Source organism: Eubalaena glacialis, chromosome 9, assembly GCF_028564815.1.
Source record: "Eubalaena glacialis isolate mEubGla1 chromosome 9, mEubGla1.1.hap2.+ XY, whole genome shotgun sequence".
Taxonomy (NCBI): domain Eukaryota; kingdom Metazoa; phylum Chordata; class Mammalia; order Artiodactyla; family Balaenidae; genus Eubalaena; species Eubalaena glacialis.
Window position 1 is genome coordinate 123,770,989 of NC_083724.1, and position 19,079 is coordinate 123,790,067.

Here is a 19,079-nt window from a genome sequence, read left to right on the forward strand (position 1 = left end):
GTGCGCGGGCCTCTCACTATCGCGGCCTCTCTTGTTGCGGAGCACAGGCTCCAGACGCGCAGGCTCAGTAGTTGTGGCTCACGGGCCCAGCTGCTCCGCGGCACGTGGGATCTTCCCAGACCAGGGCTCGAACCCGTGTCCCCTGCATTGGCAGGCAGATTCTCAACCACTGCGCCACCAGGGAAGCCCCTTAACCGGTTTTAAGTGTACAATTCAGTAATGTTAAGAACCTTTGCATTGTGCAGGGCTCAGGTCATTCTGGAACTAAGAAAAGATTTCTTAAGTTAGATCTTTGATATTTGCTTCCATTTTGATTTGTTCAGTTTGCAGAAAAAGTTATAACTTTTAAAATCAAAAGTCGTTTTCCTGTTCTCCACTGTTGTTTTTCTTCATTATGAGAGAACACTTGAGTTTATCTCCTGCGTCTCTGATGCAGTCTCTGAAGTTTCAGATCTACTCCTTGGGGATACCATGTGGATGTTCATTCTGCGCTGGACTTGTTTCCCTGAGATTGTGCACTACTTCCTATGTCACCCTTTCATATCATAATTAAGTATTATTTTTAAAATGTCAATTTATATTCTCCATTTACCTTATGCGGTTGTGCCTTGTTTCATAAGAGGTCATATCTTTTGGCCTCCATTGAGGATGCCAAAGAATTTTCCCAAAATACGTTTTTCTAAAAAAACCCGTTTTCATAGGTCAGATTACTTTTGAGTAGAAGCCAGTGTTCTTGTGATGGTCTGTAAGTTTCTACAGAGCCTGGTCCCAGGCTCCCTTGTTGGACTCACCACGTCCTGCTCTCCTACATGAGCCCACTACCTGCTCCACCGACGGTAGGCACGTAACAGTCCGAGGGGCACGGCTTTGCTGTTTCTGCTGCTTCCAGAACCTTCCCCCAGATGTGTGCACAGTCTCACTCTTCCACCTTGTTCAGTTTCTTGCTCTGCTGTTAGCCTGCTGCCACCACCCCTCCTGCGCTGTCGATGGACCCCCGTCTGCTGTGCCGACTGTGACCCCTGCTCATTTATACGTAGCACACACCACGCCTTACACAGCTGCAAATCTCTGTCTCTGTCTATATCTCCCATCTCTACCATGTTTTTGTTTATTTTCTCTATATTTCCCACTGGAATGTAAGCACCCTAGGCCAAAGGTGTTTGTCTTAATTCCTGGTACAGACACCCAATAAATAGTTGTAGCATGACTGAATAATTTTAGGAAGATGGTCTATTTTCTTAAAAGAACTGATCTCTTGTGGGTTTTTCTATTTTCTCACTTTTGAAGGAAAGTACATCCCTTCAAATCTAGCGATTTGCCAAGAAAGAGGGTGCGTGATTTTTCTTCTGGTTTCACTCTCTGCTCACCTCAGTGCTGTCTAAATACTCTTTTAAATGTGAAGCTAGATGAATAGCTTTTGGCCCAAACCTCAGCATTTAGCATATTTTCAAATTATTTTCAAATTATGTAGCTTTCTGGACTGAAAGTTCATCTTCTGCCAATGTCACTGACAGATTGGTCCACAGATTGGTCGTGTGGAGGCCATTCGTCACCACGAACTGCAGTAGGCACTGCTGTCAGAACTCTTACTGTCGTAATAAGACTTTATGGTCTGCATCTCCAGAGTTACAGTGAACCACCAGAAGTCACTCACCCTCTTACTACTCTGCTGTTTCCTGGCTGTTGCTCTAAAGGTAGAGCGAGAGAGAGGAGAAGTTGTAGGAAAGGGCATTTTTGGCTCCCTGAAAACGTATCACCCCAAAGAAGAGGTGATGGATGGTACACCCCGTCCCTTCCTTCCTTCTCCCTCCTTCCCTCCCTGCCCCCTCTCCCTTCCTTCCTTCCTTCCTCCCTCCTAGTCCGCTGGCCTTACATTGACGAGAGATTCTTCCCAGGTACTATGAACTCTCAGGCCTAAAGGCAGCCACGTTTAATTTCGGTGATGTTGGGAAATTCTCCTTTTACTTGAACCTCATAAACGTTGTAGTGGGCAGTTGAAAGATATCTGAACTGTTACCTCGATGCTGTTTTACTGTCTCAATATTTTTATTACTTTGACCTTAATCAACCTAATTCCATCGTTTTTGCAACGATACTGCAGGACATGGGATAATGTGTCAATAATATCGTATTTTCTTCCAGAACAACCCAAGATTGTACGCTCTTAAACTGGATTCACATATATTACCAGATTATTTGGCAACGTGTTTCATTTCCAATGATTCTGTTTTATATGTTCCGTTTTGTTAGGGGAAGGATGTGCCATGTAAGAACATGGTAAAACAAGTCATGTGAAATCCCATTGAATCTTAGGTGGGTCTGGTATTTGTGGGATAAAATGGATATTGGTAATATATATTTGATTGTTTTATATTCTTTTATGAGCTGGTCAGTCGGATGTGGCCACAAGAGGAGACAGACGAGAGGCTCAGGGAAACAAAGTAGAAACTCAGAGGTCCTAGAAATGCAGGCACGGTGCACCATGCAGGGCTTCATGAGACCCCAGGATGGTCGGGAGGCAGGAGACACGAGTGGAGGGAGAGGGTTCATGGGAAACGCAAGACATCTCAGAGTAAATAGTTTGGGACTGGCTAGTTTGAATAATTCGGGTGGGCTTTGGGGGCTGCGGTGGTCTCTATTTGCCTGGCACCTGGGGTGCTTTAGGACAGGGGAATATTGGCTTGGTGTGTGAGATTCAGGTAAGGCAGCAGGTGGGGCGTAAAGTTGGGATTGGTTGGTTTGTAGATGAAAAGCAAGCTTTGTCAAGTTGTTGTTATCTTTAGGAAGTAGCCCTGGGAGTGGCAGTCTCTCCCCAGCCAGCAAGGTTTTTAAGATGTCAAAACATCGTAATGTGCAGGAAACAATGTTAAATTCCAGTGCACCTCTCTTGTCATCCAGGAGTGTATTTGTCAGCAGGAGCACAGTGTGAATTAACGTGCTACTCTCCTCAGGTGCTGTCCGTGCTCAAGCACTCACTGCTCTCCTTCAAGCAGCCCCGGGCGCTGGAGATGCTGAAACTGTACTTTCTGTTCTCCCTGCAATTCCTGGTCAAGGAGGTAGGACCGTGTTTGCCTTTTCGTGAGATAGGATCGGTACCATCTCTGTTTCTCATCATCTTGAACTAATTCCAGTCTTTCCAAGGTTATAGCCAAGGATTCCTACTACTTACAGTTGATTTAATTATCAAAGTGGGCCAGGTAATGAGGATTACTCTCTCTTATGTTGGTATTGTGGACTGAAAAAAAAATACACAACCTGAAAGTTGAGAATTATGTTTTATTCTATGGACATCCTTAGGACTTCAAGCCCAGGACATAGCATCTCAAATAACACTTGAGGGGCTGCTCCCAAGAGGCAAGGGAGGAGCTAGGATATATACGGGTTTTTGCAATAAAGACCAGGTGGTCAGAACTTCAAAAGATGACTGTTCATTAAAGAAAGCCAGACATCTCAAGTTAAGGAATTTGGTGCTTTTCTGTGTATGGGAAGATGCAAGAGTCTGGGCTCACTGAAATCATTCCTTTGATCTGCACCTCAGCTCTCTGCGGCCAGTGTCCTGTGCTTTCTCATCCTGAGTTTCCTCAGGTGCACCATTGCGGGGGCTGCAGTGGCTGAGGGCTTGATGGTGGAGCATCCTGTCTCCATCCTGAGTTCCCTCAGGGCTCACCGTCCAGGCTGCTGTAATGTGATGGCTTGATGGCTGCAACATCTTTTGCTTACTGATATGGCAGCAACGTTTTAGTTCTCAGTATTAAGTACTATTTTAAACTGGCATTTAATAAGTTGTCTGTTAATTAAGGTATGTGGTTGAGTTGAGTCAAACTGGTAAATTATGTCTGTTCTTTAGGGCTATTTAGATCAAGAAGGTAATCCTACAGGCTTTGCTGGACTTGTGTCACATTTGCATTATCACGAGCCTTCTAATCTTGTTTTCGTCAGTTTTCTTGTAAGAGGCCTTTTCCATAATCTCTGTCAGCCAACCAGAGAAGGTAAGCTTGACTTTTCATACATATGGTCTAAAAACAGCAAAGATGCTATAGTGAAGCTAACACTTCAGGAAATTCTTTTTTTCTACAAAGAAAATACAAGTTAATATTTAGATAATTTGGAGATACCAAATTAGATAAAGTTTTATATACCTACTAATATAGATTACATAGGAGACAACCATATTTTGTGGCAACTATTTAAAAATAACAACTTCTTATTAACTTGAGAGATTCCTTGATTCCAGGATTCAGAAATACTAATATATGATTTTTTGATAAATATTTTTCTAATTAAATGTAATATATGCTCATCATAGAAAAAGGATGTGGGAAACCATCATGTTAAAATAATACTCACTGTTGATATTTGTGAATATTTTCCTCCAATCATATTTTCTTTGAATATAATTGTATAGTGTATTTAAATAGCTGATATCATGTTAGTTGCATGGTCTAGAAACTTGTTTCCCCCCAGGTTTGCTTTTGTCAAATTGTGTACATTTTTTTGTGAATTCCGTTTGTAAAGCCCATCTTATGTTTCATTTAATGCAGTTTTTATAAAAGCCTTTGATTTTTATAACTAAACCATAGATCTTTAAACTATGTCCCTAAAAGAAATGTTTCTGTCTTTGTGCTTAAGTTCGTTGTAGTTACTGATGCCTGGTGATTTCCTTGCCTTTCACAGCATAACTTTGCTTTATCTTCCTTCCTTAACTGGCTCTGAATGTGCATTGTTCTGTGAAACAAGGATACTCAGGAAGTTCTGTCTCCCAAAAGCTCTGTAAGAGGAGAAATAATTTCAGGCAACAAGAAGTGCAGTTGTGTTTATTGCTGTGTGTGTGTGTGTGTAGGGAGGTGTGTGTGGTTATAAACATGGAGACAGAAGCTTTATGAGGCAGATAATATGGACGTTGCTATTTTGTACTTGAGGAAACATAGAAGTTAAACAAATTGCCATGGTCACAAAACCTAAATATTGTAAGTCTTGAGCCAAGATTCAAATATGAGCAAGTTATTAAAGGTGGCACTTTTTAACACCACCATGTGACAGTCACGTGCTGTGGAGGATGGGAGTGAGTCAGGTTGATGGGATATATATATATATGTTTTTTTTTTTTTTGGAGTATAGTTGCTTTACCATGTTGTGTTAGGGGTTGACAGTATATTAACATGAGTGGCGGGGAGGGGAGGGGGCTGGGGGGTTATTTGTGGGTTAGTTTTGGAAACCCTTACGTGCTTGGCTGAGGAGATTGGATTTTGTTTACGAGGCATTGAGATGCAATCAGAGGCTTTTGAGGAGGTGAGATCATGATCATTAAATGCTTAAGAAAACCAATCATAGACTAAAGAGGAAGGTCCCAGGTAAGGGGACAAGGGTCTTTGGTTGGAGTTACAAGAGTCTGAAGTAGAGGGGGAGCAGCAAGAAGGAAAGAGAAGGCACAGGTGTAAAACTGCCAGCAGAGATAGTCATTCCCTAGTCGCTATACTTGTTGCAAATTTCTAGTCTCCATGAAATAACATACAATATAACATTCAATTTATATTGTTCAATTTAAACATTAAAAATGGGATTAATGTACTTTTTATGTTTATGACAAGATATTTTATTTTGTATAGGCTCAAAACATTTTTCTCAGGATGTTATGGAAAAGCTAGTGTTAGTATTGGCAAATCTGTTTGGAAGAAAATATCTTCCAGCAAAGTTCCAAGATGCTACGCTCAAGTTTTATCAATCCAAGGTAAAATTTATGATTCTGATAACATTAAATAATTAAGACAATTTAACAGATCCTACCATAAATGATTCCACAGCAGTAGAATTTTATTAATATAGAGTTCATTTGTTTTATAGAAATAATTTGTTCTTCTGTAATCAGTGTTATATTTAATCTGTAATTCTCATGTCTCCTCTATAAATCTATCAAGAGATTGAATGCCTTGAGGAAAAATGGGATAAAAATTTTTGCTCACGTTTTCCATTGGATTGTATAAACGTGTGGCAATCAGTGGCTAAAGAAAAAAATGTACGTAATTATACATTCAATGAACTAATAGTTCCCACCATTGAATCTCTAGTTCTTTTAGCATCTTTTTACCTTGCAGTAGGTCTATGGACAGGAAGTGTCTGCTGTAAACTATAATGTTCTCACTGAAAAAATATTAGAATAGTCATCTAAGAAATCATCCCTTGACACACAGACTGTTGTCCGAGTTTATTTGCAATGACTTCTTCGATCATGATTCCCTGTCACTAAATCAGCATCAAATATTATTACTAATGTATTTCACTAGAATCTGAGAAAGTGGGAAGGGCTGGTTATACCAGATAACCTTGGTAAAAGGTGACAAAGAAGAACAAAAAGAGAAGAGTTCATCTATATTGTCTAACATCACAATGTTAAGTTACCATTCTTAGCCCTCACAGAATGTCCTCTAGACCAGTGAACACAATTTTAGTCATTGACTTTTCATCTTCATATTTTTTCCATCACATGTACGTTCTTGGACTATTATTTGTTTTGGTTAAATAAACTTATTTTTCTTATAACAGACAAGTCAGTATCTCTATTCTTACAAAGATGGTTATGATAGAAAAAAGTACAATAAAAAAAGGTTTTGAGTGGAGGCCTCCTATTTCTCTCTCTTTTTTCCTTTAAAGATTATTGGAAATTTGAGCACTTCCAGGTGGGACATGCTAGGTGGCCATCACTCCTGTTGCAACAGAGAGCTGTGGAAGGGATGAGGATTATATTGGCTAAAATTATAAAATGGCAAGAACTTATCCAGGGTGTGATTGGACTCTCCAACCATGATTTTTCTCTCAAAGAACTTGTTGATTCTGGACGAGGTTGAAAATTGTACTTAGCATATCCAGAGAGCCTCTCCTATGAGATAAAAAACAAAACAAAACAATAAAGCTTTTAGTGATTCCATGGGGCTGGAGTGACAGACTAGACACTTGAGACAGTGTTAACTCAGGACATTCACTGGGTCAGATCTGCATGAAATGTTGGGGTGTTACACCAAATTTCTTGCAGTCTTGTAGCATTTATTAAATAAAAACCCACTAGAGGGAAGAGTTTGAATTTATTCATAGGCTTATATTACCCTCAAGGCATTTTTAAAGCCATCTAGGGCTGGAAGATGTAAATGTAGGTTATGAAGCTCTACAAGAATGAAGTGGATCTTTGGGAATCTTTTAGGGCTGAGAAGACTGAGACCCACCAGCCTCCTACTCAAAACCCAAGAGGGCCTAGGAGCAGAGATGCACCAGATGTAGACTGAGACTTATTAAAACTGGAAAACAGTATCAATCCACTTCAACCTCTACTTAGACTGAGGTGATCACATCTTCACTCACTTGGCCAAACACAAAATTGGGGAGCTCGCTCCAGTGGAAGATAACATTGTTTGAAGTCTATCAGGTCCTTTTACAAACACTTCTGGTGAAAGAAAAAGAAAACCTAAAAAAGTGAGTAAGCAAGAACATATGACCAATTAGCAGGAATGAAAGCAGGCAATAATAATCAACACGAAGATGATTCAGATATTGAAGTTAGAATACAAGGACTGCTCAAGAAAATGGGGGAAGAGATAGAATTGATGAAAGGATGGAGAATTTCACTAGATAATTACAAAATTGATGAAAGAATAGAGAATTTCACCAGGTAATTAATTGGACAGTCCAGAATTGAAAAATGTAATGTCTGATCAGAATATACATATCAGAAGTCAAAATCAGTGAGTTGACTGATAGCTCAAGAAAAGGTATCTGAATTGTAGCACAGGGAGAAAAAAATGAAAATAAAAGCAATAGCGTATGAGAATGTGGATCACATTCAAAAGGTTTAATGTACTATAATGGCAATCCCAGAAGAAGAGGAGGGAGAAGAATGGCAGGAGGGTGTTCAGAAATAATAGCTGGGAATTTTCCAAAGCTGATGAAAGACAGCACTCCATAGTTTCAGAAGATTAGTCAACTTCAAGAAGGATAAAGAAACATTAAACTGAAACTACTGAAAATCAAAAACAAAGAGAAAAACACAAATCACCTAGAGCCGAAATAGACATTTCCTTGAAAAAAGCAATAATAAGATTGATAGCTGACTTTCTGACCAAAATAATGGAAGGTAGAAGAAAATGGGAATATAATTTTCACTCCACTCTGTTTATTTTTGTGCATGAATGTGTACAGATATTTAGCGTATGTTTTAAACATAAGTTAAAATGGTAAATATATTGTGATTGGTTTCATGACATATCAAGAGGCTATGCATACCTTATTTTTAAAGTTTTTTTGAGGTATAATTGATGTATAAAAATTGCATACTTTTAATATATACATGTTAATGCATTTGGACATATGCATACACCTGTGATATCATTGCCACAACAAAGGCACTAAACATATCCACCACATCCAAAATTTTTCTTTTGGCTTTATTTATTTATTTAGTTAGGAATATTTACCATGAGATTTATCCTCTTAATGTAGTTTAAAGTACACAGTACTGTATTGTTAACATAGGTACTATGTTGTAGAGAAGATCTACAGAAATTATTTATCCTGCATAACAATAATTTATATTCAATTAAAAACAATTCCTCATTTCCACCTCCACCCAGCCCCTGACAATATTCTCTGCTTCTACGAGTATGACTATTTTAGGTCCCCCATGTAAGTGGAATCATGCAGTATTTGTCCTTCTGTGAGGCTTATTTTACTTAACATAATGTCCTCTAGGTACATCCATGTTGATCTCCTTTTTTAAGAATGAATAATATTCCACTGTATGTATACAGCACACTTTCTTATCGATTCATCTTGTTGATACTCACTTGGGTTGTTTGTATGTCTTGCCTGTTGTGAATAATGTTTCAGTGAACATGGATGTACAGGTATCTCTTCAACATCCTGATTGCAACCCTTTTGGATATATACCCAGATGTGGAATTGCTGGGTCATATGATAGTTCTATTTTTAATTTTTTTCAAGAAAACTTTGTATGTCTTTCATAGTGGCTGCACCAGTTTACATTCCCACCAACAGTGTATAAGGTTTGAATTTTTCTACATTTAAAATTTTTCTTCAACCCTTATAATCTTGTTTTTTTTGATGATAGCCATTCTAACAGGTATGAGGTGCTATCTCATTGTGGTTTTGATCTGCATTTCCCTGATGATTAGTGATGCTGAGCAAATTTTAATATAAATGATGGCAATTTGTATGCCTTCTTTGAAGAAATGTCTTTTCAAGTCCTTTGCCCGTTTTTCTTTTGTTTTTATTTTTTGTGTTTTTGTTTGTTTGTTTGTTTTGCTATTGAGTTGTACTAGATCCTTACGTATTTTGGATATTACCCCTTATCAGATGGTTGGTTTAGAAGTATTTTCTCCCATTCCAGAAATGCCTTTTCACTCTGTTGATTATTTCTTTTGCTGTGCAGAAGGTTTTTAGTTTGATGTAGTCCCACTTGTTTATTTTCACTTGTGTTGCCTATACTTTTGGTGTTACATTAAAAAAATCGTGGCCAAAACCAATGTCGCTATATTTTCTTTTATTAATTTTACAGTTTTAGGTCTTACATTTAAGTCTTTAATCCATTTTGAGTTTATTTTTATGTACAGCATATGGTAGGGGTCCAATTTCACTCTTTTACATGTATATATCATTTTGCCAATACCGTTTTTTGAAAAGACTGTCCTTTCTCTATTGTGTGTTATTGGTACCTTTGTCAAATATATGCTGGTAATATATATGTGAAATTTGTTTCTGGACCAGAAACACCTTAATTGCCTGAAAATTGAACAAACTCGTTTCATTTCTAAATACACGTAAGACAAAAAATAAATAAAATGGAAATTATCAAATATTTTAGTTAAATGATAATGAAGAATACATACAAATATAAGATGTGATTTATGCAATGATTAGAGGGACATTTATAGCCTTTATAACCACATCTTAGAAAAGAAGACAGGCTGAAAAAAATCAGTGATTTTCAGCTTAAGGAGTTAGGAGAAAACAAAACAAAGCAAAATAAATAAAACAGAATATCTAACCTAAGGGAAATACAAGAAAAAGAATAATAAAATGAGAACAGAAATAAAGTAAATTGAGAACAATTGTAAAAAAAGGGAAATCAACAAGGCCTAAGTTGCTTCTTGGTTAAGATTTATAATAAAAGTGATGAATACACAGCAAGACTCATTGACAAAGAAGGGAGAGAAAGCACAAATTACAATTATCAGGAAAGAAAATGAGACATTATTACAGATCTTATGTAGTACATCAAATGGAAAAAACATTTGACTATTTGGACAAAATGGGCAAATTTCTAGAAAATGCAACTTTCTAAAACTAACCAAGGACTATATGAATAATTTCACATCTGATACCTATTAAAGAAATGTAACCAATTATTTTTTTAAAATTTCCCATCTAAAAAAACCCAGGTTCAGATGGCTTCAGTGGTGAACTTTTTTAAAGATTTAAAGAATAACAGCAAATTTTCACAAACTCTTCTAGAGAATGTAAAAAGAGGGAACAAAACTTAATATCAAAACTTGACAAGGACATTATAAAAAATTAGAGATGTATCGCTTTTATGAAAATATAGATGGAAGAATAACTAACAAAATATTAGAAGAATGAATCCAGGTGGGTTTTAAAGACCCTCACAATTAAGTGAGGTTTATTCCAGGCACAAAGGGGACTTTATATTGTTGCTTGCTTTCCAAACATGTCACTAGATTCTTTGAAATATTCACAAGTCTAATGTCATTTGAGGGCATACTTCTATTTAAAAGAGTTTTGATTAAGTAGCATGAAAACAAATTTTTAAGAGTAAAGGTATTGGTTTTTATAACACAAATAGGAATAAAAAATGAATTTCACCTGAATTTCATAGATGAAAGAATGGAACAGTTACATTACTGAATAGATAGATAACTATAGAACTATATTACATTGTTCTTTGCAGTTCTTCCAAACTTTCAGTTTTCAAGGATGGTACGTAGATCTCTCTGAAAAATATTTGGCCTCCAGTTTTTTGTTTTTGTTTTTTTTTTTTGATGACCTCCTTGATGATTTAGGTGTTTCTGGAGGATCTCCCTGAGGACTTCAAGGCTGCTCTAGATGAGTATAACACAAACGTGACAAAGGACTTTGCCTCTTTCCTACTGATTGTTTCCAAACTGGCTGATATGAAACAAGAACATCAGCTCCCATTGTCAAAAATAGGTAAGTGTGTCTTAGCTCCATTGTGGAGCAGTTTAAAAAATAAATAATCTTGCCTAAGAATATTTTATCCCATAAGAAGAGTAGAGCCCTGGAAAGATCAGTCTGCCTTAGAATAAGGGGATCCTTTCTGCTCTCAAGGAAGAAGGTATGATTATTAGAATTAAGTAAAGGACAATGGAGAATGACATTGAATAGAGTCATTTATAAACCATCTTGATTAAAGGTTGGGTTTGGGACAAGCCTGGAAAATGGAGTAAGGACACCTATGAGATGAGGAGAAACGAGAAGCGATTCTGTCACTTTTTCCTTGAGAGGAGCTATGCATGGTGATCATGAGCATAAACTCTCTGCATATGACCTGAGTCCAAGCTCTGGCTCTGCTACTTGTTAGCAGTGGGACTTCGAGCAGGCGACTCCATATTCCTGCCTCGATTTTCTCAACAGATAAATGAGGAGGGTAACACTATCCACCTAGTTTGGGTGAGCTCTAAATAGTTAAGCCAATGTCTGTAACTATCTCCAAACAGCACGTAGCATGTAGTCGACACTCCTAATCTTTGCTCTTACTTTTCCTGAGCTATTGGATGGAAATCTTCCGGGAGAAACTGAACTGGAAACAGTGACAGGGATACAGGGAAAGGGGTGAGCTCTGGGTAGCCATTTCCTGGTTTTGTAACATCCTCAGCCGGAAGAAGTCAGGGAGGAGGACCGTGTAGCTTCCTGGACAGCGTGAAAGCAGGAAGCAGACAGTGGCAGTGGGTGTGGCGAGCATCCAGAGGAGGAAGAACGGGAGCGGGAAGGTTCGGCCTCAGTCACAAACGAGAGCCGACTCTGAACGCGCCCTCCGGTGCTTTACAAAGGGAGGAATGGAAAACATACTTCTTCTCATACGCCATTTCCAAACCTGCTGATGGTGGCTGCTTGAATCAGCCTGTCTAGAAGGATTCTGCAGCCAAGTCTGAGTTCGGTGGGAAAAAGGACCAAGGTAATAACAACAATTCTGGGCTAAAAGAGGATACAATTTAAATTTAGTCTTTTATGACCTGTTGACCAAAGAAACTAAAATATAATACAAAATTTTATACTGTTGATAATAGTATTAATAACTAACATTTATTGAATGTATCCTATGCCAGGATGTGCTGCTTACTGTATGTGATCTGTCTTATTCAGTCTTCATTACGATGTCGGTCCTTGAAAGTTGAATGGCTCCCCTTTGCCGCCTGGTCTAGAGCAGGTGTGTAAAGCTTGGCAATCTGGCTTAATCTTCAAAGCTGATTTGTGCCAACCTCTTATGACCAGATTTCTCAGGTAAAGAGTGTGAAGACTCCCAACTTGTGTCTCACTTGATGAGCTGCAAGGAAGGAAGAGTAGCCATTTCTCCGTTTGCCTGTCTTTCTGGGAACTCTGATGGCAATTTGCTTCATCTAGAAACTTCAGACCATGTAAGTGGAAAACGAGGCTTATAAATAAAATGTCTTTAAGAAAGAATTGGATTTATACTTCTAGGCAGCTTAGCAAGGACTTCAAATTCCCCAAATTGAAAAGAATTTCAGGTGTATCAACAGAAATATCCAGGAAAAGGTGCTCTTGAGGCCAGTTTCTCACCCTGGCCTGAGGAACCCTGTTCCATTATACAGAAATCCAGGATCACCACGTTTCTGGAGATTGACAGAGGTTTGCTGTGAAAAGAGCACATAAAACTATCTTCAGGCTTTCCCAGTATTGCTGTAGATGCTGTAAATCCCATATATTCTGGATCAGTGATGTCAAAAATGAAGTATAAAGAACTAGATACATTTCAAATATGCTGGATAACCCATTTGAATGTTGGAATAAACTTGTGGAAATTTAAGTGTAGTTGATTTACAATGTTGTGTTAATTTCTTGTATACAGCAAAGTGATTCAGGTATATATATACACACACACACACACACACCTATATATATGCTTTTTCATATTCTTTTCCATTATGGTTTCTCACAGAATACTGAATATAATTCCCTGTGCCATACAGTAGGACCTTGCTGTTTATCCATTCTATATATAATAGTTTGCATCTGCTAATCCCAAACTCCCAAACCATCCCTCCTCTACCCCCTCCTCCGCTTTGGCAACAAGTCTGTTCTCTATGACTGTGTGTCTGTTTCTGTTTCATAGAGAGGTTCATTTGTGTCATATTTTAGATTCCACATATAAGTGATATCATCTGGTATTTGTCTGTCTCTTTCTGACTTTGCCTAATATGATAATCTCTAGGTCCATCTGTGTAGCTGCAAATTACATTATTTTATTCTTTTTTTATGGCTGAGTAGTATTCCATTGTATTTGTGTACCACATTTTCTTTATCCAGTCATCTGTTGATGGACATTGAAGTTGCTTCCATGCCTTTGCTATTGTAAATAGTGCTGCTGTGAACACTGGGGTGCATATATCTTTTCGAATCACGGTTTTTGTCTTTTCTGGATATATGCCCAGGAGTAGGATCACTGGATCATATGGTACCTCTATTTTTAGTTTTTTGAGAAACCTCCACACTGTTTTCAAAGAATTTTGAAAAACCATATAGACCCTTGTGCATTTTAAGTGGACACATATATTTTTATCATATATTTAAATAGTTTCTAATGATATAGATTCCATTTTCAGATAAATGTTGATATGTTAAAATAGAACCATTGCATCATCCTTTTAAATGTATAAAATGGAATATAAATACTAAAGTGTTTTAACACCCATAACTGTCAAGTTAAAAACAGTCAAGAATAAAATTTTTAATGATTTAAATTTTGATGTAGTTCTTTTCCTCTTGTGTTTAGATTCTGCATTCCCCCACATAATTTTACCTTACTTATCCACCAATTCCCCTTGATTGCAAATCTTCCAGATTTTCGGGGTCAAAACAATTTTCTGGATCATAACGGAATAAGAATATTCTAAGAACTTTTAATAATAATAACTTTCTGAGCTACTCCCCAGTCATTTTAGAAAGTAGCTGTACCGGTGTGTGCTCTCACTGGCCCTGCACTAGAGTTCCTGTTGACCCCATAGAGTTTTCAAAAAATGAGCAGACATGGAAAACTACTGATGTGCTTTCTTCCTTTTCTTATTTTCCTTTTTCTTTCCCCTCCATCTTCTTCCCCTTCCCTTTTGTTCCAGTAATTGAGATCCAAAGATTGTCAGTTACTCAGTTTAAGCCTTCTTTCCAGACATGCAAGGCACCAGCTCCCTGATGCTCTGTGTACAAAGGTATTTCCTGCACCAATTAAGATACTGATAAAATTTTAAATTAGCTTTTCTTTCCTAGTGAGTCTTGCTATATTCTAGTGGCCGGGTAGTTAAAATTTTTATTGTATGTTGTGAGGCAGTGATGGTCATCTGTGGAGCCAAGCCATCCTACTGTCCTACTTGGGACAGCGCTACCTCAGTGTGTATGAGAGACACCCTCTTCCTTCACTGTGAAGAGTGTGCTTTAAACATGTTGATTCTAGGAAGGAACTATGAAGCACAGTGTAAGAAATCATAAACTTTCTTTACACATAAATAGTAAATTAAGGAGAGCTCTATTTCTTCAGGTCACTCTGCGCACCATCGGCATTGATAGCACTCGGGCTCCTGTGCTGTGGCCACAGGGATTTGATCTCCAAGGAAGAAGAATGCAGCTCAATGCTTATGCACTCGATTTCTATAAACACGGTTCCTTGACAGGATTGGTCCAGGACAACAGGTGTGTTTTATCTGTCTCCGTCTCCATCTCCCTCCCCAGCCATCCCCAGCATCCCCGTCATCTCCGTCATCCCCATCATCCCCAGCATCCCCAGCATCCCCAGCATCCCCAGCATCCCCATCTCTACCTCTCTCTATCCTTTTCACCTCTACCTCTCTCTCTCTGTCATTTCCACCTCTGCCTCTACCTCTAGTTCTATTTCTATATCCATCTCTATCTGCATCTTTACATCTAATAAATGAATGTAATGAATCTTAGGCAAACACCTTCTTACAATTTCAAGTATAGGTTAATCATGCTAAACATACTGGAATTTCTTCTTACAGACTAAGGGCAAGAGAAAATACATTTGGTGGTATTGTTATTCGTGTTTGACCAGCAAAATCTTGAGACTTAGGCTGACTCACTTGACAAAGATTTACACTACACTTATCAATATTTGCACATGTTCCCAGATACGTTTTTTATTTAGTACTATTTATTGACTATTATATATTTTAAAAATGGGTAACAATAACAAATCATTGCCATGCTCTGCATTGTCTGAGAGAAGTATATGAAAAGAATATAGTTCACACATCTGAGGACTGAGACTATGACAGTCGTTTTAACTCTTTGGCAGGGAAACCATTTTCAAAAACTGTGTGCAGGGATTTACTGGGAATGGAGAAATTGGCCCAGTCACTGCGCACGTGGACATGTGTATGGGTGTGTTGGGGGAGGGGAATTCTGGCACACCATCGGGAATTCAATGTGCATTTTAAATACATTTTGAGCAATCTTTATTGAATTCAAGTATTTAGAACTTCTGACCCTCTTGAGAAACACTGATCATTTTTGACAATAGGACTCATTATTGTGAATAAAATAGTGGTGACACCAGTGAGTAATTCACTTGGTTCTTCTCTTTGACTCTCTGGCCCCATCCACGCTCCTGATCTTGACTTTGCGACTTGGGTTTCTCCTAGACGGTCAGCCTCCCGCGTTCATTGATTACCTCTGGTTGTGAACTTGTGACTGGAGTTCATAATTGTCATTCTCACAGATTAAATCATCTGGGAGTCTGTGGCAGAAATGATTTTAGTAAATACATCTTGACAGACAAAAGTAATCCATTAATGACCAATCCAACATTTCAATATGATATAAATTCTTTAATGTTTTTATACCATTAATTTTCAAAATGTTGTTTTGTTTAGGATGAATGAGGGAGCTGCTTATCAGTTCTTGAAAGATTTTGCGCTCACCATTCAATCTATCAGGTATGTTATACATTTTAAATATTGCTTTCAGATTTTCTAATAACTTAATGGTAATTTGAAAAATGTTGAGCTCATACTTAAAGGTGCCCCTGAGCCTCTTAGGTGCCAAGCATTTCAACTGCCCAGAGACTTTGCAGACCTTCACCTCAACTCTCTGTTGCATTGTTTCTATAATAGAACTAATTCCAAAATCTATGAACTTTCACCTAGACCAGAGCCTCAGCCCAGGCACTTTAGACCAACAGGCAGCAGTATCCCAAAGCTTCAAGAATCCCTAGACCCTCACGTTCTCAGTTTCCACAACCAAGGTTTCCATTTTAGTTAGTGATACATAAAAACATAGGCGTGAGGCTGAGATCTGGGGACTGAGGACAAAAACCAGTGAGTTAGATGGTATGCGTCACATTATCTCTCTTGAATATTGTTCAGGAGGAAGTGTCCAGGAGTCACAATTGTGAGTCTGTAACTAGGAGGAAATTCAGTATTGTGGGTACAGAGCTGGTCATTCTTTGCGGTAGGTTAATGAAGACACCAGGGAAAAACTGGACCTCTAGTGGAATCAAGGCAGGTACAGGTTACAAAAGGCTGATGAAAGGTCAGGTCCTGACTGTTCCCAGTCCTTGATGAGCCGAGCTGCACTGTCCATTCTTGGATTTCTTCTCTCCATTCTCGTCACCTGTGTATCAGTTCCCTATTGCTGCTGTAACAAATGACCACAAACATAGTGTTTAAACCAACACAACTTTAGTGTCCTACAGTTCTGGAGGTCAGAGGTGGAAAATGGGTCTCACTGGGCTGAAATCAAGGTGTTGTCAAGGCTGCATTCCTTTCTGGAGCCTCTGGGACGATCTATTTGATTGTCTTTTCCAGCTTCTAGATGCTTTGATTTTGGCCCCTTCTGTCTTCAAAGCCAGCATTGGGGGGCAGATTCTTATATCAGGTCACTCTGACATTCACTCTCTCCTGCCCCCTGTCTTCCACTTAGAATGACCTTTGTGACAACAGTGGGCCACCCAGATAATCCAGGTTAATTTCCCCACCTCAAGGTCAGCCAATTAGCAACTTCAATTCTATTTACAGCCTTAATTCTCCTTTGCCATGTAACCTAAGGATTTATAAATTTCTAGGGATTAGGACATGGATATCTTTGTGGGCCATTATTTTGTTTATTATACCCTGTTTTCTTAATTTTCTCATACATCTAGGTAAAGGGAGGATTGTTTTGCTTTTTGTAGAGGTAGTTGCCTGTGGGTTTAAGTATATACTGAAAAAAAAAAACCCACCAAATGACTCCATAAAAAAAAAATGTGGGGTAAAAGAAGGGGATTTGTGCTGCTATTATTGAAGGGAGGAGGGATCTGGTTACATGGGACTTGGTGGCCATTAAAATCCTCTTGGTAAAATACAGGGAGAGGAGCTGTATGGTGATTGTCTTGATTGATTGATTCATTGACAAGGTGATTTTTGTTTTTTGTTTTTGAGATAAATATGTTCCTTATGATTCTTTTCCTCATTTTGCTCACATTTCATCATCTAGTGGGATTTACTTAGCTCTGCCTCCCTGGGGAAAGCCCTTCTTATGATACCGACTCTCAGTAGAATGGGTGAGTTTTATGTGTATCTGTATTTCCATTTACAGTGTTTCTTTGCGTGAACTATGTGAAAATGAAGAGGACAACGTGGTCTTAGCATTTGAACAACTGAGTGAAACCTTTTTTGAAAAATTTAATAACATTTGAAAACGAAGTCTATCCGAAGTAATTAAAAGATTGCCTTGGGCATTTTTAAAGTCATATTTTATGATTCTCATGCTTTTTGTTGGGAGTACATATATGATGAAGTAGAAAGGGAAGCAGTTTGGAGTCAGGGTTCTGATCAAACTTGCCCTGCTCTCCTGTGAGCATCCTTGGATGAATCACTTAGTATCTCTAAACCTTGGCTTCTTTGTATCATTTAGTAACAATGGTTATGTCTCAGCTAGTTTGTAGATTGATTGAGAAATGCAAGGATTTTGTATGAGATTGAAGAACAATGTTTGCTCTGTGAGACCTAAACAAATATTACATTCTCAACAATTTTCTCCTCAATGTTATAATTTGTAAAAAGTCTATTAAGGCTAGAATAAATGATTACAGTATCCTGACATTGAAATATATTCTCTCTAATTAATTTAAATGTGATTCCATGACTTAGATATGGCTGTTGGAAGAGTACCTTTTAGTGAACTTAAACTACTTTTTATAAAACATGATGGGAGTTTTGGTATAAATTCCATGGTGCTTTAAATAAAACATACCTGATGATTTGGCTTGATTTTAATTCTGTGTAAGTAACTGAAAAACCACAAACAAATAAAAGGGGTTTAATCTATTTACCGTTGGTCTCTTTGTGTTAAATCCACGCGTCTTTCCATCCTCTTGCATACACATTTGCATTTTATGGAACATAGTTCATATATGGTCACTTTCCTGCCCCAGCCTCACCTCAGATTATCATTCTAGAACCTATTTTAGACCCTAAACTTGAACAGAGCATTTTTTCCTCAGAGCAAGGTCTGCTCTCTCCTACTGTCAAGATGTCTTACTGAAAGATGACCCCTTGTATGGCATTATTTATACATAGATTACATCAGCTTAGAAAACCCCTGTGGTTCATTTTGTCTGGAGATAGAAGAATACTCTTTTCCCTGGAATTGACCCATCCTTGCATGTGCCATGTTAAGGGTCCCTCCTTTCTTTGGTGAAACCGATTTTCATTATTTTAAAACATGCACTACAACAATTTCTGAACACCCAGACATTTAGAAACCAAAGCAGTGTTTTTACTGCCCCTTACTCTCTACCAAACAGGATCCAACAA

The 19,079-nt window shown here is 38.1% G+C and overlaps 1 protein-coding gene across 1 annotated transcript in view; it reads left to right on the forward strand.

Annotated features, from left to right (window-relative positions):
* Positions 1–18,557, forward strand: part of DDX60 (DExD/H-box helicase 60) — an 81,572-nt gene extending 63,015 nt beyond the window's left edge. Inside the window, exons 31-38 of the mRNA XM_061200807.1 lie at positions 2,952–3,056; positions 3,848–3,989; positions 5,607–5,728; positions 11,082–11,229; positions 12,532–12,674; positions 14,807–14,958; positions 16,158–16,220; positions 17,860–18,557. Coding sequence (XP_061056790.1) covers positions 2,952–3,056; positions 3,848–3,989; positions 5,607–5,728; positions 11,082–11,229; positions 12,532–12,674; positions 14,807–14,958; positions 16,158–16,220; positions 17,860–17,959 — 975 coding nt within the window. The 3' untranslated portion in view covers positions 17,960–18,557. The remainder of the gene's footprint in view (positions 1–2,951; positions 3,057–3,847; positions 3,990–5,606; positions 5,729–11,081; positions 11,230–12,531; positions 12,675–14,806; positions 14,959–16,157; positions 16,221–17,859) is intronic.
* Positions 18,558–19,079: the final 522 nt, after the last annotated feature.